General features: G+C 47.7%; 1 protein-coding gene across 2 annotated transcripts in view; it reads right to left on the reverse strand.

Moving 5' to 3' along the window:
• Positions 1–26,901, reverse strand: part of SPATS2 (spermatogenesis associated serine rich 2) — a 729,295-nt gene that overhangs the window by 585,453 nt on the left and 116,941 nt on the right. For both annotated transcript variants that reach the window (XM_069653806.1, XM_069653805.1), the window contains exon 4: positions 21,290–21,339. In XM_069653806.1, the coding sequence (XP_069509907.1) occupies positions 21,290–21,339 (50 nt within the window). The remainder of the gene's footprint in view (positions 1–21,289; positions 21,340–26,901) is intronic.

The following is a 26,901-nucleotide window of genomic DNA, read 5'->3' on the forward strand; positions in this document are numbered from 1 at the left end:
AAAATAGAGTCCCGAATAGAGAGAAGCAAAAGAGCTCACCAGTCTTGAATAATGAAAGTGAAAAGAAAATGGTTGAGAACAGGGATCTAGTCCAGAATAGAAAGATGGCTTCAACAAAACAACAACAAAAAAAGTAATGGGACTCCGCTAGCTACGCCTGGATGATTGCTTGTGTGGCCTGAGAAAAAAGCTTGTGGCTGCCATGTAGAGTGCTCATTTGGAAGTCCCCGAGAACCATACCCCCTTGCAACCAAGGAGGAATAACTATTCCTTATGCAGGCAGAATAGTTGAATTGCCAGCTCAGCATAAACACTGGAGACATAGGGGGTCATTACGAGGTTGGAGGTAATGGAAAAACGATGCCGGTAAAGGAGTACCGGCATCGCATACCGCTCCGGGCTATTCTGACCTAAGAACCCGGTATTAGAAGCACCACTAATAACGGTGCCGCTAATAGCAGCAAGTGCGCGGGCACGTAGGCCTTCAGGCCGGCAATACCGGGATGCCGCTAACAGGAGGACATCACAAGTCAGGCGGACATGCAAATACCGGCATCATGAAGGCGCTAATAGGGGATACCGGCATGCCGGCAATACCGGCATCGCAAAGCACCCATAAACTGCCATGTGCAGTGTTCCCAACTGCCACAGTTGCACACAATCAGCACAGGAGGAGGTAATGGAGTCTGGCCAGCACAAAAGGAGCACACCCACACACCACAACCCTTCCCACACCAGAATTATTCCACTAGTAGTAGCAATACTGGGGCTGGAGGACATGCTTGCATTGCTACACCAGCAACAACAACAACAACAGCAGCAGGCACCACAGAGGAGACGCAGGAGGAGGAGAAGGAGGAGGAGGAGGAGGATGATGATGATGAGACAGGCCCAGCATGCCCCACCAGTGCAGCCAGTGGTACCACAAAGGCAGCCCCCAATCCCACGCATCAGAGCCAGTCCATTCAACCTAACACCTGAGCAGATCCACACCCTGTACCGTCTGGACCGGGACACGATCATCGTGGACATGATACACGACGACATTGTCAGCCTCACTGAAATACGCACTGCCATCCCCCCTCTACTGAAGGTAGTGTTGGTGCTCCACTTCCTTGCCAAAGGCACCTACCAGCACACAGTGGGGCCCATGCACGGCATTTCACAACCCTCATTTTCTCGCATGCTGAACCAAGTGCTGAATGCCCTCCGGAAGCACAAGGGGACTACGTATTCCTACCACGGACTCCCCAGGAGATTTTTGATACAAAAGTTGGCTTCCATGCACTGGAACGTATGCCAAATTGTATAGGTGCCCTCGACTGCACCCACGTGGAGTTGGTGGTCCCGCATGCCATTGAGGTGGTGTACCGCAACCGCAAGCAATACCACTCCATCAATGTGCAGATGGTATGTGACGCCAGCAAGATCATCACACATTGTTGTGCCCGATATCTTGGATAGACTCCTGACTCAATGGTCCTGTGGAACTCCACGCTACCACGCTACATGGAGCGACATGCAGGACGACGTGCCTGGCTGCTTGGTATGTTGCACGACAGGCACATGGCAGTGAAATGGGGGGATAGATGCACACACCACCATGGTGTCATTGTTGATGTGACAGCACGATGTGCACATCACAAAACACTGTGCCCCAAAGCATCCCAAACTTAACATGACAATCAAATCCCATAGCAATGAAGTAAGCTGGACACCTATCACAACATGCCAAACTTAAAACCACTCCACATCCCACAACACGTGCACCACCCATCCTCGTACCTCACCCTCCGTAACACAATCCAGCAACATGCTGTGAATATTCACTATGTAGCTGTCTGCAGCAAATAACCACACAGGAAAAGCATCCATGGGAGTGCACTGAACAAAATCACCAAGGGAATCCACTGCCTGTCACAGGGCCGCCACCACCAAAGGAGTGCAGCATTTCACCATGGGAATAATCAGCGCTGAATGGCAAATAATGTAGCGAGTACTGCCAACGCTGCCAGGTAGTAAATCATACAGAACACTACACATCACATACTCAAAACAAACACAGCGGTATGCGTCCACAGTGCATAAGCAACATCAAAACAGTGTACACCGTGCATCAACTACAAGATGCAACCCACACCATGAGTCCATGGCACAGAACACATTGAGGGCATGAGAAATGTGTGCATACAACCAGGGACATGTGCATGTGACCATCAATTCTCTACAGGTATGTGTGACAAGTACAGCTGTCCATCATGAATCGACTAACATATACCTTTAATTTCCTCTCATGCAGGTGATAGTGGCTATCCCTTGAAGCCGTGGCTCCTCACCCCTGTCCGAAATCTGCAGAACAGGCACGAGGAGGACTACAATCGTTCCCATACCTGTACCCGTGTAGTCATCGAGCAGACCTTTGGCCTGTTGAAGGCACGGTTTCGCTGTCTTAGCCGGTCGGGTGGGGCACTCCTCTACAGGCATGAGAAGGTGGCCAAGATCATCATTCAATTGTCATGCTGCACAACATGTGATCTGACGGAACGTGCCCCTGCCCCCTGACATTGAACTGCAACCACCTGGTGATGATGAAGGGGTGAAGAAGATGTGGGCGCACATCATCACGGTATCGATGTACAGGAGGGACGTGCTGTGTGTCAGTCAGTGATTGCACAATATTTCTAACACACATGGGTGCATAGGGTGACATGAAAGTGGGACAGAGGGCACTGGGTGTGGAAGTACATGTACACTATGCACTGTATATCAATAAATGACACACATGCAATAAGGAATGTCCACTCAAGATTTTTTTTTTTTAACACAACGGGTGTATTCAAATGTCCAATAGAATTAAGTGCTCAACCCCTCCACCTCACACACCCTCTCCGCCCTCTCCCTCCCCCCACAACTCCCACACACCCTCTCCCCCCACAACTCCCCCCACACATGGTGTCCAAGCAAATGCTTCATGTGTCTGTGTCCATCAGGCTGCCCTTCCACTTCCTGCACCTGGTGGCGGCATGTCTGATGAGCGCAAGGTGCGCGCTGACCTGCATAGGGGGCTGGTTTGTGTGGAGTTTGATGAAGGGGTGGCCGCTTGCTCCAGTCTGGGGTCCGGACGCTCAGCCTCCATGCAATCCGCAATGAGGGTGAGGACCTGCCTCTGTGCAGACACCTCCTCACAGATTCTTGTGGTGCTTGCCTCAATGGCCTGACCGAGGGAAGCAGTGTTGTCGTGCCCCTCCTGCCTTGCCTGGGCACTGTCTGCGACGAACTGCTTCACTAGGGCTGTGAGCTCCTCCTGGCACAGCGCTGCGTGTCCTATCTGATGCACCCCCACCTGTACACCAGTGGAGGTGGAGGGTGCATGTGTGTCATCCCTAAATACATGTGGGTCCTCTGTGGGACTCATACTCCCTTGTACGGCCTCCCCTCCAGACTGCTCCAGTGTGGTGTCGTGATAGGAGTCGACAGGTGTGACCTGGAGGAATGGAGCAGGACTTGGTTTTGCAGGAAGGTCAGGTCAGAGGAGTTGTCCTCGACAGGCACACACAGCTGGCCCTGCACATCATCTGCCTGGGTGCCGTAGCTGCCGCCTCCCCAACAGAGCTGTTCTCTGGAGATTGTGCCCCATCGCCCACTGTCTCCTGTGCAGGTGTCACAGGTGTTGTGGGGACTGTGGTAATGGGCCTTTGCGGCACCAGTGCCGTGGCATCCTGAGCTGTTTTTGTCTTCAATGCCTTTCGTGGCTTGACTGGGCCTTTCAAAATGGAAGGCCTGTTGCCTTCATCCCTAGCCCTCTTCCGGGGTGTAGTCGCCTGTGGGGGTGAGTCCCGGGCCTCGCTGTCAGGATCTGAGCCTGTGGGGGACCAAGAGAGGGACGGCATGAGTGATGGTTTGACAAGCATCATGCACACATTTGTATTATTGCTCTTCTACACATTAGAGGGGATTAGGCAGTGGCGTTTTGATGATCACGTCGCTTGCTATATGGGTGGCGTATGCAGGCATCCGTCGGGGTCACTCATGTTGGGGCGGGCGTATGCTATGTGACATGCATTTCTGTTGTGGCCTGCGTGCAGTGTGACTTATGCCCTTTTCATATTTGTGTGGTGTGTGTCAGGAATGGCATTGCCATGCTGCATGCATGTGCATGTGTTTGTGCTGTGGACGGCATCTAGGCAGGGATGTGTCAATGTGTATGTATTGGGCCATGCATTGCCTCTTTGGACAGATAAATTGGTGGACTATCATCATACTTCGCATTACAGTGTTTTCTTACGACACTGGCCTCCTTCCGCCGATGAGGTGGCGCTACGCTCCATCTCGCCCACACCTTCTATGGCCTCTATTCCAATCGTGCTGGCGCAGATCTCCTCCCACCGGCTTAGCTTTATGGGTGAGCCAGGTCCTCCACCAGTAGACATGGCCTGGCTCCGGTTTGCGGACAGAATGTTCCTCACTCTCAGGCGCAGGTCATCCCAGCTCTTGAGGACATCCTTGATGGGGCGGGGGTGGAGGGGTGTTGCCTACGGCGCGACTTTCCGGGCAACAAGTTGCCAGATCTCTTTATTTTTTATTAGGACATCCCTCTTGAGGCTGTTTGCAAAAAAGACCTCTGCATTGTCTGCAAGTATCTCGGCCAGCATTGTGAGTTCATCCTCATTGAAGCGCTCTTTGCGCTGCCGGGAAGCGCCTTTCTTTACTGCCTTAGGCATGTTGCTGGTGCTGTGGGTTGATTTCTGCAGTCAGAAAAAAGGATCCAGATCCTGTGTGGTGAAGATGGCAATGGATTGTGTTTTTCAAGATGGCCACCGTGCTCTTTCCGTTCCTGTGCGATGACGCTACTTCCGGTTCCGCTTATTTTACGGCCACCGCTGATAGCGGTGCCCGCTAATGCCGCGTCCATTGATGCTGGTAGTGCTGTCTGCGCTTTCCATGATGCCGCTAAGGGCCATTTTTTGGACTTTAGCGGCATGGCGGTAATGTTGTTACCGACATGGCGCAAAGCTTGTGCACGCAAACTCGTAATAGCCCTCTATTAGCGGGCTCTTTACTACACGGACACAGTGTTTGCACCATGCCAGTAGGGACTGTTACTTACCTCCAACCTTGTAATGACCCCCATAGTCTTCGCTGCAAGTCAACTTCCACCAATTAAAACAGCTGTGTCCTTCTATCCACACAAATGTTAGACTTCTTCTCTAAGGCATTGTGGGATTCGCAAGGCTAGGGGACACATGGGTAGGGAAAGAGGTCATGATTCTGTGGGAGCTAAGCTTATTGAAGCACTGATCTAGTACAAAGCTTTAAGCCGAAAGCGCTGTTGCTGCTGTGCATGCCCCATTTTCTAAGGCAGCAAGCACTGTGCCACAGCAACAGTCTCCCTTCTCTCTCTCCATGTAGGTACGTCCACAACACTACAGTGTTGTACATTGTTCCAGCAGCTCTCCACTGCATCCTGGCCTACAGCTTCAATGTCCAGTTGTTGCTTGATTTCCTGCAGGCTCAAATTCACATTGATGCCATGGAGAGCACACTGTTCAAGACGAAACCCAACACACCGGCTGCAACACCCCTTCAACCCTCCTCCCCCTCAAGACCACGCCTACTCTGTCTTAACACCTGCACCAGAAGGGGGCTACCACATTGCGCGCCCAGGCAGTATCCATCACTGTACTGGGAGCTTTAACTAGAAACTTAGTGTAGGGTACAAGGGGACTAATGCTGAAGGCAAGACAGATTCCCTTGGATCATCTATTCCAGTGATCAAGCTTTGAAGAGCAAGGACTTGGAAAAGGAGCTTGGAACACAAGAATGACTGGTAACAGGTTTTTATTTTAAATAAAGAAATATCCATGCGATTTAGTAAATACTTTATTGATGCATGTAGGTAAATATTCATGTTCAGCAAGATTCCAGCAAACGCCAGTGGCTTTTAGGATAAGCATTCCTTGCTTCATAAGCATCAGGTCTAGGTACAGTCAGTTCTCAATGGAATTACAGAGTGACCTATCGCTCAATCTCTACTTAAAAATAACCTTGTACTGCGGTTCAGCAAACGTGGAGGAGCCCTGTAATTTAGATTGGTTGAGCAGAATATGGTTAGAAAGTGGTAGTCGGTTGAAGTAAATTATGAAGTAAATTAGCACATGATTGTAAGCTTTCAGTATGAGCTTTTTTGAGGCCCCCGGAGCGGAGGACCACCGGGAGAAGAATCACTAGAACGCTTTTACACAAGAACGTTCTAACACCTGTGTATTCCACTGACAGTGATGTCAGTGTATTCTACATAACATCTCCCTTCTTATATAAGGCAAAGGAAGGGAAAAGAAAAGGGAAACAGAAGCGGGGGGAAAGGGAAGGAGGGGAAAGAGAAAGAAAGGGAAATAAACTATCTTGCAAATTCAACAACAATGTGGGAACAGTGTTTCAATGGGTCTCTTATGACAAAAGGATACTGTGTTTCATTGAGTTTCTCGTGACAAAAGGATACTGTGACAGGTACTAGTAGTAAATGTAGTCACTGTTGAAGTTACCGATGGCCCTCTGATTCCCGTCTGGGTCTTTGTCGCATGCGTCACGGGACCCGTCACATTCTTCATTTCCACGATGAGGTACTTCTGTTGTCACAGGACTATCCTCCATTGGTGTGCCATGACTGAAATTCTAATGACGTGAATTGGGATCCGTTGTCGGAGACTAGTTCTTTGTGGTCTCATTCTCTATTGAACACGTCTGTTAAAAAGTCTGATCTTTTTCGTGGTGACGTTTGTTTCTGATATTCCCCATTTCATCCATTTAGAGGTGTAGTCCACGAGCACTAGGACATATATTTTAACAGCCTCAAGATTCTTAAATGGACCCATGACGTCTATCGCCAGTTTAGACCACACATTCCTGGGAGGTTCTATTGGTTGTAATGGTGTTTTCCTCAGAACTTTGGACTTGTCGCTTGTGGCACAGGCAGAGCAATTCTTGACAATCTCCTCAGCTTCTCTCCACATGTTCGGCCACCAATAATTGCTTCTCACTCTGTTCTTCGTCAAGCTCCTCCCTAGGTGCCCCTCATGTGCTAGGTCGAGTAATCTCTTTCTGAGTTGTACAGGTGGAATTACCCCATCGCCTCTATAAACATGTTCTTCATCCATGGATATTTCTTCCTTGATGGGTATGAAGTCTGCCAGATCTTGACCAGATCCTTTCCAGTCATTGATTATGGCTCTCCTAATCTCTCGTTGTTCAGGATCAGCGTTGGTTATGGTTTTCCATTCATCTTTGGGAATGGCTGGATTTATAGTGGCTATGATGTCTCCATCTAGACATTCTAGCTCGGTGCCTTGGTTGGTCGACAATCTTGAAAAACAGTCAGCAACTTGGTTCTGTGCACCTGGAGTATAACACACCTGGAGGTTATGTTGCATAATGTCGAGAATCCATCGACTTATTCTTGGTCATATGAGGTGAGGTGTTTTAGACTGGAGGACATGCACTAACGGTTTATGGTCTGTTCTGAGCAGGACAGGTAATCCCCAGATCAAGTTCCTGAAATGTTGCAGGAGCCACTTCACCCCTAGGGCTTCCCTCTCAATTGTGGAATAATTCAATTCTGCTCCTTTCAATAACCTCGATGCGAAGGCAATTGTCACCATATTTCCATTTTGTAGCTGTTCTAGGACTCCATCCAAACCGACCTTGCTGGCATCCACCGATAAGATTGTCTTGGCCTTGCAGTCAAACATTCCCAAGGTTGGTGCTCGATTGATGTTGGACTTTACTTCTTCAAACTCGTCTTTGCATTCCTCAGACCACACGAATTTGGCTGCTTTCTTCATGAGGCTTCTCATAATTTTGGACCTGTTGGCGTAGTCGTCTATGAACTTGGAATAGTACTCCGTCATACCAAGGAAACTCCTCAACTGATCTTTATTTTCTGGCTCGGCAATGCTCAATATGGTATCCATTAGCCCCTTCTTGGGACTGATGCCCTTGGCATCTATGGAATGGCCTAGGTATGATGCCTTATCACATTTAATGTTGCATTTGTCCAATTTTCGGGTAAGACCGCTTTTTTGGATTACTTGTACGACACCCATCAGTTTTGCGTTGTGTTCCTCCTCTGTGATGGCTAAAATAAGGAGGTCGTCTTGGAAGCAGTGTACACCTTCTAGGCCCCCAAACAGGTGTGACATCAACCTCTGAAACACTGCTGCAGCGAGTCCGAACGGCATTCTCCTGAACATAAATGCCCCCAAAGGGGTGACGAATGATGTAAGGCTTTTTGAGTTCTCCTCCAGGGCAATTTGGTGATAGGCCGAGGATAGATCTAAGGTGCTGAAGTATTTCGCCGGCTTCATGGTGGTGAACAATTCAGATATGTTCGGAAGGGGATGTCTATCGATCCAGATGTTCTTGTTCAAGTCCCTCAAATCGATGCATTCTTATGGAGTTATCAGCCTTTTTCACAAGCACTATCGGAGCGAGCCACTCTGAGCTTTCTATGAGCTGTATGATGTTTTGTTCGCATAGGCGCGCGAGTTCATTTTTTAGTGCTTCTTTTGTCCCAATGGGAACTCCACGAACTCTGTGCGCTACGGGAATGGCACCCTTCTTCAAGACAATTCTGTGTTGGAAGCCCTCTAGGAGTCCAATTTTCCTGCTGAACACTTTGGGGAATTGTTTCGCTAGTGCTGCCTTAATATCAATATTGCCTTTCAATACAGATAATATAGGGATCTCTTCTCTGGGGTGGATTCTTACTCGGAGGGCGGCTTGTTCCTCCCAACCAACCACAGATGAGCCATTTCTTGCTATGAAAAGTTTGCAATATGTTTCTCTGTCGCGGAACTCGAGATTTACCCATGTGCACCCAATGATGTCTATGGGAGTGTTTCCATATCCGGTTGCTCTCACTACAGTGTTTTGTATGTCTTGCGTTTTGCCAGACAATTCTCCAAGGAAGGTTTTCATATCCACCATGGTGTATGGGGACCCAGTGTCTACCATTATGGGCAGAGATATGCCATTTATTTCCATATTGACCCACAGACCTTTAGACTGTTGTAACGACGTAACCGTGAGTATTTGTATCGGTGGATTGCTTTGATTGATGGTCTTCATGTCATCACGTCCTTGATCTCCTTCGACAAATCTCACGGTACCTCCCGGTGCCCTGGTGAAGGGTCGTCTGGTGAACCTGCTAGATCTACTGAACCTTCCTCGTGTATTTCTACAGACCTTTGCAAAGTGTCCAACATGGCCACATCTGTAACACTAACAGCTGCCGCCGGACATTCTTTATCGGTGGTGTTGTGTTTGTACCAGCCACACTTTTGGCAACGCCCAGGATTTTGATTACCACATTCTGAAAGTCTTCCCCTTCTGGAATTGGATCTTGAACTATAAGATGATGTTCTTCTCACCATTGCCACTAGAGGTTCACCTAAGTCCTCATCGGGATTGTTCTCAATGGACTTCACTTCTATATTCCCCGCCTGGTCAAACCTCTCCTTCATGCAGCGATCACCCAGCTCCATGCTTCTCGCTATTTCTGTGGCCTGGTCCAAGGATGGGTTTTTTGAAGCATTAGCCTTTGTTGTATTCTTGGGTCAGCTACATTTAGGACAAGTTGGTTTCTCAAATATTCGTCCCCGATGCCTGTGAAATTACAGGTCGACATGAGTGCCCTGAGAGATGCCATGTAGGTGTAGTGATTTGCCCTTCAGTTGTTTCCTGGAGAAGAACCTGTATCTCTCCAGTACCACATTAGTCTTATTGTCAAAGTGTTTGGCGAGTTTGGCTAGTGCACTCTCAAACTTGCGATTGCCGTCCCGTCCTGCATCATCGGATTCGGGAAGTGCCCTGAATATTCCTAGGGCCTCTGCCCCTACACAATTTAACAGAGTTGCTTCCTTGAGGTCATTGCTGAATTTATTTCCGCCAATAGCCCTCAAGTACACTTGGAAGCCATCGATCCACTGCTCCCATGGCACAATGGATTTCTGGGACTTGGAAGAAATTTCATTGGAGGCGGGACGTTTTGCATGGTGGGGTCTCTTAGTCCTGTGGATAGTGTTTGTGGTTCGACTTACAGTGTTGCAATCACCAATTGCCTTTTAATGATTCACTTGTTAGACCAAGCTCTTCATAAATCTTGCCCACCCATGGCTGCTCTCAAATGGATATGTTGTCAATTTCTAACCTTTTGACATAAAAAGTTCTGCTAATTTCGTGCCCCTCTCATACCACTTAACGTTTGGGAGTGGATGTTACATTTACTTCCACGCTTCTTGGAGGAATGTTTTCCTTCTTTCCTATAGTACCACGCACAACACTCGTTTAGCTGGGCATTCATGGCAATGCGAGCGAGGTGGACGTGTCACTGAGCAGTCCGTACAATCCGCGCTGTGATCTCATGTAAACACTCCCTCCGACGACCAAATGCGCCGATGCAAGCGCTCTGTAACAACGCTGCTATGGCAATTCACCAGTGGGAGTGGGTTGCATCAAGATGGCCATCACGCCTGGGCAAGTCGGAAGGTCCTTTACTCTAGCAGGAATGGAGACCATTGGAGTTTGGAGGACGCAGTGTCCGCGCGCCTCGGCACAGGCTGGTATTTCAATAAAGTTATTGGTATAAACAGTTCACGCCGCTGCTCTCACCTCAACAGATTGATAGGATTTGATTTTCTGTTCCCCTTTCCTATCCGCTTAGTTAATGGTATGTGGGAACCTTGGGGCCGGAAACTGAACACGGACACAGGAGCAGGCAGTTGCGGGGTATCATACGCAAGTCTGTGTGCTATGCACGGCTGTAGGGGAAGCTCTGGGGTCCTTGCCACCATTTGAAGTAAATTAGCACACGATTGTAAGTTTTCAGTATGAGCTTTATTGGAGGCCCCCGGAGCAGAGGACCACCGGGAGAAGAATCACTAGAACGCTTTTACACAAGAACGATCTAACACCTGTGTATTCCACCAACAGTGATGTCAGTGTATTCTACATAACATCGGTCTTGCCTTTCGAATTGCTTGGCCAGTTCCAAAAGAACTGTACAGTGTTCAGGTGAGCAGCACTCTGGAATGTCGTTAGGGCTTCTCTCTACAAGGACTGAAGTTCTCCAGCACCTCGAAATCAGTAGTGTTTCTGAGCACAGCAATCAGCTGCCCAGCTCCAGTCGATGTCAGAGGTTTGGCTGCAAGTGTCCAGTAGGGTTCAGTTGTGTCAAGAAGCTTTGCTGCATGAGGAACGACAGGAACAACCAGAGACCGGAATCTGGATCACAACGGTTCAGTCCGTATGAGGTGTAGATGAAGTAGAGGTGCTGGGGTGAAGTTTAACAGAGAGGGGGGTGTGCATATCTGCATTTAGCCTAACTGTCTAAATTAGCCATTCTGTGCATTTAGACTAACTGTTTCATGTAGCAAAGGATGATTCTGGGTGTCTATCCATTGCTGTGCCTGGGCCGAGTATAGGTGCTTTCCATTGCTGTGCCAGGGGTGGTGTCTGGGTGTTTTCCCATTGCTGTGCCTAGGTTGAATCTGGGTGTCTTTCCATTGCTGTGCCTAGGTTGAATCTGAGTGCCTTTCCGTTGCTGTGCCAGGATTAATCCGAGTGTCTTTCCATTGTTGTGCCAGGGGCTGAGTCTGGGTGTCTTTCCATTGCTGAACCAAAGTAAAATCGGGATGCCTTCCCATTGCTGTTCCAAAGTTGATTTTGATGGTTTAGGGGGGTTAGAAAATGAGCTGTATTTAGCACTTAGATGGATTTTGGAGGTAGGAAAGGTGTTGCCCTTAGAAGGTTTTGGGGCAGGAAATGAGTTGCACTGAAATGGATTTTGGGGGTAAGAAATGTGGTGCACTTGGATGGTTTCTGGGAGTAGGAAGTTAATTGCTCTTGGATGGAGTGTGGGGGTAGGAACTGAATTGCACTTAAATGGATTGTTGGGGGTGGGAAGGGTGTTGCACCTAGATGGATTTTCAGGGAGGAACGACGGTAGGAATGGTGTTGCACTCTTCGTTGGCATGTCCATTCACACAGATGTTTAGGATGATGTCACTTGAAAGATCATAGGGCGAACTGGTACAACGTGCCCAAAGCCCTTTGAGGGCAGGCTGTAATTGCACCAAGAAAATGTATTTGGTGTGCCCCTTCTGTGCTTAAAGAACCGTCAGGTCAGGAAAGCTCGCTACTGCTCAGGGGCCTTGGTACTGGACCTGACCGATATTAGCCCGCTTACCTGCAAGGACAGCCATGGGTGGTACCTAGATAGGCGGGTAGCCTGGCATTGCAACCAGAAGAAAGCACAGGCAGGTTAACACATGTTAACACCAATCTCACTTACAAAGTTTAGCCTGCCCATGATGCTTGAAGATATATGTTGGTAACCCTCCATTGAACTTATAACTACTTAAGTTAGCACTTTTAACGCACAGTGGTTACATGCAGCTTTCCTTGATATTGTGCTTATTAGACTGCTTTGGTTAGCGGGTTGTAGCATGTGGAAGATATGTTGTAAGACGATAAAGGTAACCAGTCTATTACGCTCAAAGAATCCCATTAGCCCTGTTTCTATGGTAGCCTGTCTGTCCCACCTAGAAGATTTTCTAGAACCACCCGTCTATTGCACTTGGTAAATTTAGTGTAGCCGGTCCATAGTGCCTAGAAAAGTTGACGAACATCGGAACATTGCGAAATCAAAGATAAGCTCCATCTGACCTAAAGGTATGTATAAAAGCACCACTTCGGTGGACATCTGCCACAGGCACAGCTATCAATCCCCTCTCGCCAGAATGTAGATATGACAACGACAAATTCTCCCTGACCTCCCTCGGCATGCGTCCATGTGCCTGACCTGTTGGGTTGCTTACTGAAGCCTAGCCAGCAGTCAGTCCCAAGTCATAATCTTGGCCAAATGCACACACGCATCTAAAGCCTCCTCTTAGAACCTTCCTATACCTGGATTTAGGTCCCCAAGAGCGGTCCTACCACAAAGAGCGGTCAGGCCATACAAATGGGAAAAGGCGCTATATAAATGACTACTACAATCCAATACAATAACTGAGATGCAGGTTGCTGGTGATGGGCCAACTAGAGAAGCAGGAAGAACCCGACTTAAAAAGGCAGTTGGGAGTTGAACTGCCGTCTAGCTGCAGCTGGGAGTTGACTGGGGTCCTCAGCAATAAGAGTTATCGTCCACTCTACGTTTCTCCACCCTAAAAACAGTGCTTCGCACATGGTAGAAGTAATCTTGCATTAAAGTTCTAAAAGCTGGTTAAGACCACTGCATTTGAGGACATTATGATTCCTGTAGTTTCAAGGGGAGCGCAGCACCAAGATAAATTACACATGTTTTTAAAAGAAAAACACCAGTAAGAATGCAATGTCTGACAAGTGTGAATTGGGCAAGGTTGTCCTACCCATCATGCCCCTGGAGGGGAGGCTTACTGAAAGACATTTTGACACCAAAAGCTGCATAAATCACCAGCTACCAAAGAATTCCATAACATAACAGGTGTATTTGGGTGTCTGGTCAAATGTTCGAATCAAAAGGATCGAATTACCTTTTGATCAACAGTAAAAGGACCGAAAAAAAGGATTGAATTTTTTAAAATGTATTTATTTATTTATATATATATATATTTTTTGTTTAGCATGTATAAAAAACTTTTATAAAAAGGAAAACGCGGGGGTAACCCCCCCCCCCCATAAAAAAATGGGGGGGTCCTTTTACTGTTGAAAAAAAGGCATTTTAGCCTTTTGTTTTCGAACCTTTGACCTATAACCCGTGTATTTGTAGAGCGCACATTCCCACCCAGGAAGGGCATCTTGGCACTATTGACATATAACAGATGTTTATTGTTACCCAACTAAATGGTACTTATTTTATGGACAAAGGGCTCAGTGGATCTGCTGGGATTCGAACCTATGAACATGAGGTCAAACAAAGGCCCATGTAGTGGATGCTTTAGTCCACTAAACCACAGAACCCGGCATGACTGTCTTTGTACCCGCCTGGGAAGTACTGGAAAGAAAAGTGCGAGACAATACTGGATTCCACATTTGAAATCAATATCGAGGCCATGGTTTTGCCCTTAGCTTTTTGGCAAGGTAGGTACACCCCATAGGAGCGCCACCATTTTCATCAAGAATACAAAAACGGGAAATGCAAAAAAAAAATCTAAAACTTTATTTTCATTATTTTATGTTTTGCAGTGTCATTTTATCACTGAACCACATGAGACAAAGCTCGGTTACAGAGGGTGTCTTTTATGAAATACACAGCACATGGATCTTATAGATACCACCATTGTTGTGGCGATGCCACAAGCCTTTCGGAACCTTCCATGTGGTAAAATACTGTGTAAATTGGGCTGTGAAAAGTCCATAGACAAGCTAGTTGTTCTGACCGTCCCTTTTCAGGGAGATTGGTGCCCTCCCCCCCCTCCGCCCCAAATATGGAGGTACAGTTTTCATCAGTAGGAATTTTTGAAAGTAGCGTGGTAGGAGATGCATTTTTACAAACAATTCAGATGTTTCCCAGTGAAAAATATACAACCCCCCCAAAAAACGTTATTTGGCAGAGCATTTTCGATAAGGAAGCGTTCCACAACCTACGAACGTGTGACATTGCTGGATTCCCTTCCATAGCTTTAAGAAAAGAAGTTCCTTGGAATACGACTGGGCTGCCCAAAGCATCCCTTGTAGCAAAAATCAGTGAAAACTGCCTTGAGAATCTTGCAATCAATTTACCCGCCATTTGGACTTTCCCCTTTCCATGTGTAAAGTGCGCCAACATGATAGTACCGTTTTCATCAGGAAGGGTTTAGGAACATAGTGGGGTACGACAATCAATGCTGGCTTGATTCCACGGGGGAGCAGATGGGGTTTCTTCTCTTAAAATAAATTAAACCTGGAGTTTTCAGCTCAGTTAGTGAGTTAGGTTTCAACGAACCGGTATATGACCGCAATATGAAACAATATTGCTGGTTAGCACTCGAGTGCCCATGGACTTTGTAAGATTCATAAAAAGTGTGCCATAGTTGCATAGAGCTATAGGTAGTCCCAGTTTCTATGAGGTAACCATGCCACCTACCCCCAGCTTCCAATAGTGTACTTTAAATATAAACCCAGAGATATGTGTCATTACAGAGATGATGTGCAGTTTTCATCTGTAGAACATATAGATTGTATTGCAACCTATATTGGATTTTATATATTTTTTTAATACAAAGTCCAATCTATCAGACAAAATTCAAAAGAAATGTGAGCCATGGCTTAGTCATTGGCTTCGAGTTATCACAATCACAGGCAGAACAAACCCTTCTTCCTGGACTGAAGACTTGGAAGAACGTAGCTGTTATTTGCTGTCAGAGATACACATTGACAGAAAAAAGTTACAAGTGCCACCGGTTTCTAGAGGGGAATGCTATAGAATCACGGGTAAACAAGCGCATCCCAATCTTGACTTCAGATAGGTCCACTTTTCAGAAACCAACCACTTGCTTGGTTTCCTTATTGCAATCCCTTCATTCTTCCAGATTCAGTGCCAGAATGCAAAAACTCCACTAGTTTTGAAAAGCTTAGAAGATCGCTATTTTCAAGAATGCAAACCGTTTGTTGATAGCGATATGTGGGGCATGTGGGTGGCACTTGTGTATTGACATTTTTAGAAAGACAAGAATTTTGTGGAGTTTGTGGATACCGAAAGTAATCCACAAGTGCAGTGTCGCAAAAAGCCTTTTTTAGGGAGTCGGATGGATTATGCAAATTTGATGAGGGTATCTGAACATAAATTACAACAGTTTCAACGTGGAAATAGCAAAAGCGCTAAGAGTTGGAGGGGAAACCCCATAGCCTTTGAGAGGATAGCACGTCCCCTCGCAGGACAAGACCACGGTGTGGTGCGAAGCAGGTGCGCAGGAAACGATGCCTGTCGACATGTAATACGTTGCGCCTGCGTCCACGTAGCCAAACCTTTAAGAAATGAGGATCGGCCCTTCTGCGGCAAAGCCCACGCAGAGCAAGGCCAGAGTGTTGTGTGACGCAGGTTCGCAGGAGACGCTGCCGGTCGGTTTGCAATACGTTTCGCCTATGTCCACGCATCAACATTTTTAAGAACCGAGGATCGTACCCTCTGCGGCAAAGCCCTCGCAGGACAAGGCTGCGCAGTTGTTTGGCGACGAAGGGCTAGCGGCGCAGAGTGCATGCAGGTGGCGCAGCCATCGACCAGCAGCGACCGAAAAAAGTAAAAAAGGTGCAGGAAGTGGGAGCATCCACTACTGCTCTCTATTAAACCTCCTGGCCTTTTCGTGTACTTCTACCTAACCATCTGACATAACGTACTCGGTCTCTGCGCATCCGTTGGCTCTCCCCTTAGTGGTTAGCCGTACCCGCGTTTGTGCCCTTTCTGTAGGTCCCCTTTGAATTGCAGTTACTGTTGCTCTGTGTCCCATTAGGCTCTCTCCCACTCTCTAGGACCCCTTAACCTGTGGTTATTGTTGTGCTGTGATCTGCGTCCCTTTTGGCGCTCTCCCACTCTCTAGACCCCTACCCAGTTTGGTGTACTCTTTGTGCTGTTGTATATCCCCCTTCCCGTCTGCTCCTCCTGTGTGATCCCTTCTGTGTAACGCCCCCACCCCTATATATCCTGTGCTGGGTTCTGCATCTCTCCATTTGCTCGCTCACTCCATCCTCCTGCTTTCCTCCTTGCACCTCCTATGGTGCTCTCCGTTTCTCCCATCTTCTCTAACTGCTACTCCAGCTCCTATCCTAAAACTCTCACTAAGTCTGGAAGGAAGACGTTCATGAGGGACATCCTGGTCTCCAAACCAGGCCTCCCCATCGCCGATACCTATATCAGTGCTTCCTCCAGACAGACTCTCACGGACATCCTCTTTGTCATTCCCTCACCAGACCTATGGACCTTTCATATGGTCTTGGCTCTCTCTCCTATCTCTTCCTCTCCTATTAATGGTGGCACTCTGTGGGAGGCCCTCTTGACCTACTTCCACTCCTCCAAGATCATCATTAATGTCTATTTGAATGGCACCGTCTTGTTCCAGGGCCCTGAACCCAATCTCCTCCTTTTCGATAGGCGTCTCCCGCATCTTATCAACTTCCTTCCTTCTCCTGCTATTCCTCCTAGCTACTCTAGGGAACCTCTGCAAAATCCTTCTGCTACCTCTCTGGCATCTTCCTCCTCCTCTCTGGCTACTACGTCACCTCCTGCTATCACCTCTGCCCACTCTCGGGCCCCTCCACCTCCTCCGCTGGGTGTACCTGAAGCCTATACTCCACCCCAGAAGTCTTTCAAATGTGGCAACCTGCTCCACGTCGCTACTCTTAACTCTCGCTCTGCTGTCAAACACTCCTCCGACATCTGCCACCTCCTTGAAGAACTTGACGTGCATGTCCTCGCTCTCAGAGACATGGTTCACGGCCAGCTCTGTCGCATGTTTTGACATTTCCCTGATGGCTACAAGACCTTCTCCAAAACCCAGAACCAACCGACCCGTAGGTGGAGTAGCCCTCATCTTTCTGGAGTGGGTCCTTGCTTCGGTCATTCCTATGCAGGCCTACTCCTCCTTTGAATGCTTGGTCTGCAGGCTCTCCCTCTCTCCTGGCCTCTCTTCGACTGTTGCCACCACCTACAGGCCACCTGGCCAGGTTGCCCTCTTCCTCTCAGAGTGGGCTGACCTCTCCTCTTCTCGTCTCTCCTTGCCTCTACCTCTAAACTTCGCCTCCTCTGAGACCTCAACATCCACCTGAATGCTTCTAAACCCTCCTCTGGGCTTTTCTGAAACCTCTGCAACACTCTCCCTCTTTCCATACTACCCTCTGGTGCGACACACTCTTCAGACTTACCTTCTTGGCCATTCGGTCTATGAAGCGTGGGTCAGTGGACGCCTTTGCTGCTACTTTCTCTGCTCCTCATACGCCTGCGGCTGACTCACACTCTGACACATCCCTCTCCAACCTTCATCTATCCACCTCCAGCACTCTGGATGTCCTTGCCCCTGTCATGAGAATCCGGTTGAAGCCTACCTCCAAGTGCAACTCTTTGTAGGACTCTGACCTCACCTTCCTGAAACGCAAGTGCAAGGTGGCTGAGAGGAAGTGGAGGGCTTCCGGCGCCTCCTCTGACAAACTTGCCTGCCGCCTGCTCCAGGGGCAATACAGACTCTCTCTCCTGTCCAAGAAGAGAGTCCACATGGCTCTAGGAGCTTGCCAATCCCTCTGAAGTATCCACCTCTCATGTTCCCACCCAGGCCCTCTGTACAGCTCTGGCTTCTCACTTTACCACTAAAACTCAGGACAACCTGTCCTCCCTCTCCTCCTCCTTTCTCCTCTTTGTCTCCGACAACACCTGACAATGTTTCTAGAGAAGTCTGATCTATGAAAGTGTCGTCCAAAGAGGTGCTTCCCTGCTCCTCCAGAACCATCAAGGACCACACTGACACTCTTCAGCCCTGGCCGATTTCTGCAATCAATCCTTCGCCACTGGATCCTTCCCCTCTCTCCTCAAGCACCCCTCCTTAAAAAGCCTTCTGCCAATTCTACATGTCTGGCAAGCTATCGCCGGATCTCTATCTTTCCTTTCCTGGGTAAACTCTTGGAAAAGCTGGCCATCTCCCAGCTAACTCTCTACACTGAATCTGCTGGTTATCTCCACAACCATCAGTCTGGCTTCAGAGCAGCCAGAGGAACGGAAAACTGCTATTGTGAACACCTGTGAAGATCCGATTACTAACCAAGACACTAGCCTTCCTTCTGTCCTCATCCTCCTTGACCTTTCCTCTGCCTTTGATACAGTCAATCACGCCAGCCTGATCAAAAGACTCAGTGAAAATCTGGGCAACACGTTAGGCCATGGAGTGGTTGACCTACTTCTTCCTGGACAGTCCCTCCCATGTCCAACTTGGGTCCTTTCTCTCCACACATGGTGTTCCCCAGGCGTCTATCTTCGCACCCTGGCTCATCAATGTCTACTTGGCCCCTTTGGCCCACCTGATCTCTACCTTCTGCTCTAACTTTCAGTGTTATGCTGATGACACTCAGCTCTCTTTCAGGCTCCCCTCAGTCTCCTCTTCTGTCTCGCTCACTCCCGACTGTCTATCCGCGATTCAGGATTGCTCCATCTCCAATGATCTCTGCCTTAATGCAAGTAAGACAGAGATCCTCCTCATTGGGACCCCTGCTCCCGCTTTCCCTCTCTCACTCTGACCGACCTCCTTGAGCCTTTTTCCTTTACCTTCCTTTGAGGCAAAAAACCTTAGTGTCGTCTTCGACTCCACTCTCTCCTCACATCATAGACCTTTCCAAGAAGGCCCATTACCAGCTATACCTCTTCAGAGGTATTCTTCCTTTTCTCACTTTCCCCAAGAAGCGCACTGTCTTCAGAGCACTGGTTCTCTCTAGGCTGGGCTACAGCAACAGCCTCTTTCTCAATCTGCCTTCCTCTACTCTCTGCCCTCTGCAACTACTCCAGAACAAGACTGCAAGACTTGTCCTTGGCCTCAAGCCCAGGGACCGTTTCTCTCCAGCCCAGACATTTTTGCACTGGATACTGTTGGCTGCAAGGATCAAGTTAAAGAACCTCTGCATCGTCCACAAGGCTTTCTGGGGCCAGGGTCCGCACTACATACAACTTTCACTTCCAAAATACATTCCTTCTCGAGCCCTTCACTCAGCTAGCTCAAACTCTCTGAAGGCCAGACGCTTCTCCAGACAGATCGTGGGCACGTAGATATCACGCCTCTGCAAGTGCCTCCCTCTGGAATGGCCTCCCTGCCTCTCACAACCTTGAGCCGGACCACTTGAAGTTCCGGAAGCAGCTCAAGATCTTTTTCTCCTCTGCTTTCTCTCACTCTCCCATGCTGACCTACCAGTCTTCTGCACCACCCCCAGTGCCTACTGGGTCCTCCATGATCAGTTTCCCCTGCACTGCCTCCGGGCCTACCGCGCACTTGGGATCTGTAACTGTTACCCACAGTCCCCTACCTTCTTGCACTTACCCAGAGCTGCACTGCCCTGGCGGCACATACTCAGAGCAATGCTGTCCTGTTTGCACTCCCCCGCCCGCCTCCTTCCCTCTCCCTGGCACTTCACCCTCCTCCCTTACCCCTGCACTTTACGTCATCACACTTGCACAATCTGAATGACACAAGGCCTAGTAAAATTGTTTGTCTTGTCATCCCTCTGTCTTCCCTCCCTTGTCTTGTCGCACCTAGAAACACTTGTGAACAGGTGCGTTATAAATGACCTATTATACCATATCCCTTCTTCACTAACCTCTGAAGCACAGAAAAAGATGCTAAGGGATTGAACATTATTTTGATGTAATAAATAAAGCAACAGATTTTACCCTTACATACTTTTAATGTCTTTTGAAATGTAGATTTAAGCTGAACTTGCTTTTGGAAATAACAGGATTCCAAATTTGCAGGGAGTTATTTAGCTTCAAGCTATAGCCTAGGAGAGTCTGGTTGGGTCGATAACAGCTACCAGGATCTACAGGCAAACTGGTGCCATACAAACATACGCATATGACATTTAGGAATGTGTAGACATTAGCATTAGTAAACACCCAGAAGATTTTTAAAGCATAGTGGCTCATACATATTTGGCAAAAAGATATAGCCTGCATCTTATGTAGGAGATACATTTGTGTCACGCTAAAGAATAGCTCATGCTTACTGGGTGATGCTGGATACCCAGAGGTAGCTTTTAGCTCCCGCTAATCAGGTCCTTATTTTGATCCCTGCAACAACCTGTGAAAATCCCCTCTTAAAGAGTTGTTTGTCAAAGCAAAAAAGGAAAAGAATTGGTGCCATAATCCTTAACACTCTTATAATGACTAAGCCCGCTAGAAGTCAAGTATTGTCTGTAATGACAACATTGGGTATCTACTTCACTAACTACATATATAGTGACTACTCTATTTTCACACACACTATTCCATCCCTGGTTTAGATATTCTGGACAGATATTCTTAAATACTACAAAAAAGGAGTAATACAATGGAGACAGAGATGTACCAAAGAGTAGTGAAAATCCTGCAGCGGTTGCATCAAGAGCATACACTGGAGGTCTGCAAAAGCTGGCGCTTCAATGTTTTGGACTACAACTAACATCAGCCCAAGCTAGCACAGAGAACAGGGAGGAATCTTAGTTGACATAGTCCAAAACATCTGGTGAGCTGCAGGGTTAAGACTTGTGCTGTAGTATTAGTTTAAGGTAACAACAAGTAACAGAGAAAGAGCGACGTCAAGAGAAGCTGCATTACCTTTTTTTTACTGTTCACTTTCCATTCCTTAAGCACATCAATGGCACTACCTGCGAAGAAAAAATAAAATAGGTAAGAATGCCGACATCGTATTCTTGCCGGTGCTTCTGCTGTAAATTTTCAAGTATGGCTTGCATTTGGATTCATGCTGCTTAGCGTCACCCATTTAGAATATTTATAGAGTGGATTGGATTGGACAATACTGTTGTGGCACGCCACTGGGTTAACGTTGCAGAATGTTATGTATTTTGTAAATGAAAACAATTTTTTTTTAAAAGAAAGAAAAATCAGCCATTTGAGGGAGCTGAGCTGCACTTAGTTTAGTACTTTACACTAATGGGAGTTTTGAAGTGTTTTTGACCCTACAACCAGTAGGATAAACATTACATACCTGTAATGGTCTTTCTGATGCTTGTATCTGCTTGTATCTGCTTGGATTCAGATGCTTTGCATGGGCCTACATCTAGTGGTTGGTGCAGAGTACTTGTTTTTCAAAATCTGAAAGGGCTGTCGACAGGGTGTGTTTGTAAGAACATCCCTACTGTGACGTGTACTGTACCCATGGTCCTTCACACGTCGAGGTCCTCAGATGGACTATAATTTGTAATGGTCGTTCTGAGGGGAGTGTTGGCAAGGACTGCTATGGGCAGTCCATATCAAGCCTATTAAGACACTCCACACTTCCCTCAGAAACATCATCTTTCACTGCCTAATAGAAAACAAGCCCCTTAGAGCTACTTACTCAGTGTCCCCTAGCCCACAGTCAATTCGGTGGGTGGGTTTTAGTTTTGGGTATTAGGTGGCGCCCAAAAGCCAAAACGATTGCATCAAAGTACAGCTAGAGAGAAATGGCATATGAGAAAGGACACAAAGTTTGTAGATGGTTGGTTATTTACCCAGCAGTTGACTGCCCATGGCCATGCTAATCCCTATGGCCACTCCCACCCACTTCCTGACACTCCCTGCCCAAAAACACATACTCCTGGGATATCTTTGAGCTAGCTTTATCACGCCTTTTATCAAACTTTGTGCTCGAAGTACCTGTTAGTATTTTTTCAAAGCAGTCTTTTGAGAGTTAATGACTTAATTGGAGCTGCAAAAACGCTACTGGTGTAATACGCATTTCTTACCCAGGTCTGCCTTCCGCCACTTGATTTATAAGCACTACGCATGTCCTTCACTGAAGTCATGTTAAAAACAAAGCCAACAGTTGATTAGCCATCGGCAAGCAACAGCTATTACATGCCAACAAACTCACACCATTTTGTAGCTGCTACCATCGATGGCCAGTTAATACCACTACAGCAGTGCCTGGCAAATGCCTTTCCAGTGTTACAACAACAAAACAAAAAACTGTTGGCATTTCTCACGCTGGTTTGGTCATGTTGCTGAAATCTGCACTCTTGCGTGCTGTGGTCCGTGAGAACAATCAAAATAACTTTAAAGAATAACGATTTTGGAAAACATAGAAAGAATTGGTTTAATGAAAATAACTTTGAAAATAAGAGTTAAGAAAGATATGTAGCATATCAATATAAAATGGTTTGAAAACAAACGTAGGCTTTACTTTATTATTCCATAATGGAGCCTCTGATTTATGAGATTACCAGTTGTCTAGATAGAATGGGGACCCTAAGCACCCCATATAGGAAATGTTTCATACAATTCATTTAGTTTACAATTGTTTTGTTCTACTTGGCTGAAATTATTTCCTTTTTTACATATCTTAATTCTAATGGTGTGAGAGTGGGCAGTCTGTGGCAGTCCTGCAGTCTTTCCTCTGTGACCACTACTATTTTGGCGCCTTTTTTCTACAAAGATTGCTGTCAAGAGCGAAGCGGTGGCGGTGAACCTTTGGACTCTCATCTCAATACATCTGGCTGTGAGGAGGAGCCACGCAAACTGCGGAGCTCCCGCTCAGATAGTGTCTCCTTAAACCCGTCCACAGTAACACTTCCCACAGACAAGCCCTCGACCCCCAACCCGGCAACTTAGCCATCGCAGGCTCCCTAAAGCGGCCGGGAGGCACGCTACAGAATCTACCGTCTAAAAGAGTGGCTAAACAATCTGTGCAGCCGCATATCACCAAACTAAAACTAAAACAACTGCCAACGGGGTGGTTTCAGCCCATGTCCGGACTTACCTTGTCACCTGAGGCAGCCTCCACCACGGACTAGATGGTGGGGGCCCCTGGAGAGACGCCGGAATGCGCGAGCCACCCAGGAAGCTGCGGACCTGTGGCGCCTTTGCCCCTCCTCATGGAGGACATGGAGGAGCCGTCCCTCGAAGGAGGGGGTGCCACCCATGCCTGAGGCCGGGGGTGGGGGGGGGGCAGTGGGCTGGCAACGCGGTCTTTCAAGCCTCCACCCTGGAAAGGCACAAGCTGGCAGAGGAGCTGATCTGCACCGAAGCTCCCAGCCGGCAGATCTTTGACAGCCAAACCAGCGACTCCGGGATGGCTTTGTGCTAAACACAGACGCCCCACGGCGCCACCTGATGGCCGCAGAAGCTAATGCAATGGCACTCATCACTACAAGTGCACATATTCATGTTACACCGGCAGATAAACCTGCCACACAGCAGGGTTACCATGCTGCAACTGTACATACTGGCTCAGGTGAAGCGCCGATCCCCGAGGAGGACCCTCATGGCCTCACTCCAGCCACCCTCGAACCTCTATCTACCCCATCAGAGACTCTAGAACTTCTGAACACTTCGAACGAAGTAACAAAGAAATGAAGGAGGCAGCCAGGCAAGGCCCTCAAATCGCCACTTGCATGGCATTCCTTTCCGCCTGATCACCAAGAAATTTGATCTCCCGATGGCCAACAAGAGATCATACATAAAAAAGCCTAATAAAAAGGGCCCTACACCAAACCCTTCTGCAAGCATGCGCCTGGAAACATCTGTTCCAAAGGCAAGCGGAAAAAAAACAAAGTGGGCTAGGCGAAATTTTCGGACGCGGACCTATTGGAATTACTCCTTGTTCACTCCCTCAACACCTCATCCTACGAGTGTCCCCCGCACTTCGGATCAAGTCTCTCCACCAACGGCAAAAGAGCAAGGAAGAGAAGCTACCATTCACATACCAGTGGTTCCACTACCTACTGCTGAGACACAGGGAGGCCGGATCCAGTTAACTCCTCCACTGCCAAATTTGGCATCACAAACAGAGCCCTCCCTTAAAGACTCATCGTTTCACCAGACGGACAAAGCAAGCAGATACCCATCTGGAAGCCCAGCACCTCAACCTCAGACTGCCTTTATAGGCCTGTCATCAATACCGACAGGTCCAGTGCATAAAAACAACTTTCTCCCTCAGGGCACCATAACCTTATTGACTCAACTATGTGACCAGAGGAATACTGACAACGTCCCCATTTGTCCGATGGCTCATGCTTCTAATTTCTCCCAAGGGCCAACTCAAAGGAAGGAGCAAGACCGGGAATCTCTCGAGGGATCACCTCCTATGACGGCTGCCCTCCAGCACAAAGCCCAACAAATTCCTCGGCCGTGGTCGCCAACATCACCACCAAGACGTTCTGCTAACAGAAGACTAAGTGATACATCCTACAACAATGCAAGGGACACTCCTTCCAAGAAAATAGACATCATGTCCATTATGTCTTCCGTGACTATTGCACCGTCACCTTTCTGCAAGTTATACGAGACGATCAACGACTCTCTAAAAGATCACACATCAATTTTTGCGATGATGAATTCAAAACTCATCTACCTGGAAGGCTACATCAATGCCCTGGAGAGACGGAGGAATGATCCAGCCACTATGCCCCACATGTGCCGACCCGACTCCTCTGAGATCTCCAGTTACACTACGAAAACCAAGAATCAAGTGATAATGGGGGATTCAAGCTTGCAAACAGAATCATAAGAAACACTCTGGGCGGAGTCCATCTGGTCGGATTGAGGAACAAGACCAAAATCTACCAGTTCATCGCTAACCAGACCTCACTCACCGTCTAATAAGCCATGCGATAACGACGTGATGTGCTTAGACGACATGCCCTTGCATAAAGAAAATAAAGGAACAAGGCCAACTCAGGAAAGAAAAGCTCCACAAATGGCTCCGATGGTGGCCACCGACATTACCTCGACCACGGGAAGTAAACCTCAAGTCTCTTCTCTACAAGTGTGCCTTAAAACAGCCCCTATGTTTAAACCAACACCACCTGTACAGAAACCCGAACAACGATCTGAGGGTATTCCACAACAACAAAAAATCTATTATCTGGGGTGAAAGAAAACCATCAGAAGTCATTTCCCATTCTCCAAAATCGATAAATGACTTTCTTAATCACAAGGAGTTGATGGACTTAAGCCAACATCTGGATGCCAGTGCTGACAGTCATTTAGAAGGTGTTGCTCTCCACTCACCTAGTGAGACGCCCGTCCTCCAAACTGTCACCCGGGATCTCTCAAGCTTCTGTTCGTTGAGCGATCGCTTCAAAGAATTACGGAATAACCAAGGTTCTCGACCCATTAAGTATAACGAAGACCGCACACATTTGACCTTCTACCAGACTCAGCTCGACGGCCACCGACCAAATACACTTCGAAGGTACACACTCAAAGACAAACAGAACTCTCGGATAAGGCTGTCAATAGCATTCAATCTCAGCATAGATAATCCCATCAGGATAACAACACACAGTCGAGAACTTCTTACAAATTACAACACCAGAAGACATCTAACCCAAGATCAGCATAAGCAGAGGCTGAGTCCTTCCTTCAAAATTCGCCAACAAACAGGCAACCAAAAATATTTAGTGCTAAACAGACGCACTGCGATGACCCTGATCCATAGCATCTCAGCTTTAAGAGAAATCAAATCAGAAGACTTCAAAACAGTGGAACCATCCCACAAGGGGCAAAAGGCCTCTTGTTTTCTCTATACTACATCTGACAGAGTTGTCACGCTGCTGACAAAGGCAATGGACGTAATGTATAAACAAGGATTCGAACTAACACGTCTCAAATCAGATAGAAATGAGCATACAGTCTTGAAGGATCGAGACACGGAGTCCACACAAATAGCCTCACAAAATCTTGAATCACGGCCAAGAGAAGGGCCACATTCAGGTTCCTCGTCAGGCTATAGATCGGACACCACTCAGTCATCTCCCCACAGGGAAGATCCAACACCTCGTCCAATAAATCACGCAAAAACCTAACAGGGCACTAGGGGAGGAACAGAAGGTGACCCCCCTGCAGACCAGACCTCAAGTCCCAAACATGGTCGTGGCTTCCGAATGCCCTTTCAACTCGCCTGCACAAATAGCCACCATTACATGCCACCACGTTCGAAGATCCCCAATTACTTTCCTTGGCCAGCTGGAATACAAGAGGGTTCCTTCACTCAACATCCCCAGGTGACATCAACCTAGGGGGATACGACATGTTATGCCTACAAGAGCTGTGGCTGAAAACTAAACCAACGCTCGATGGATTTGAAATAGCTTTTTCAGAGGCATTGACGGGGGATAAAGGCAGGCCTTCTTCAGGATTGATAATCGCAGTTCGGATGGGCAGCGGCTTACAAATAGTTAAGACCATCTTGAAGTACCCATTCGTCCTAGCGGTCCTCATCTCTT

The sequence above is a fragment of the Ambystoma mexicanum genome, chromosome 3q (genome assembly GCF_040938575.1).
Source record: "Ambystoma mexicanum isolate Mex_15411 chromosome 3q, UKY_AmexF1_1, whole genome shotgun sequence".
In the NCBI taxonomy this organism is placed as follows: Eukaryota; Metazoa; Chordata; class Amphibia; order Caudata; family Ambystomatidae; genus Ambystoma; species Ambystoma mexicanum.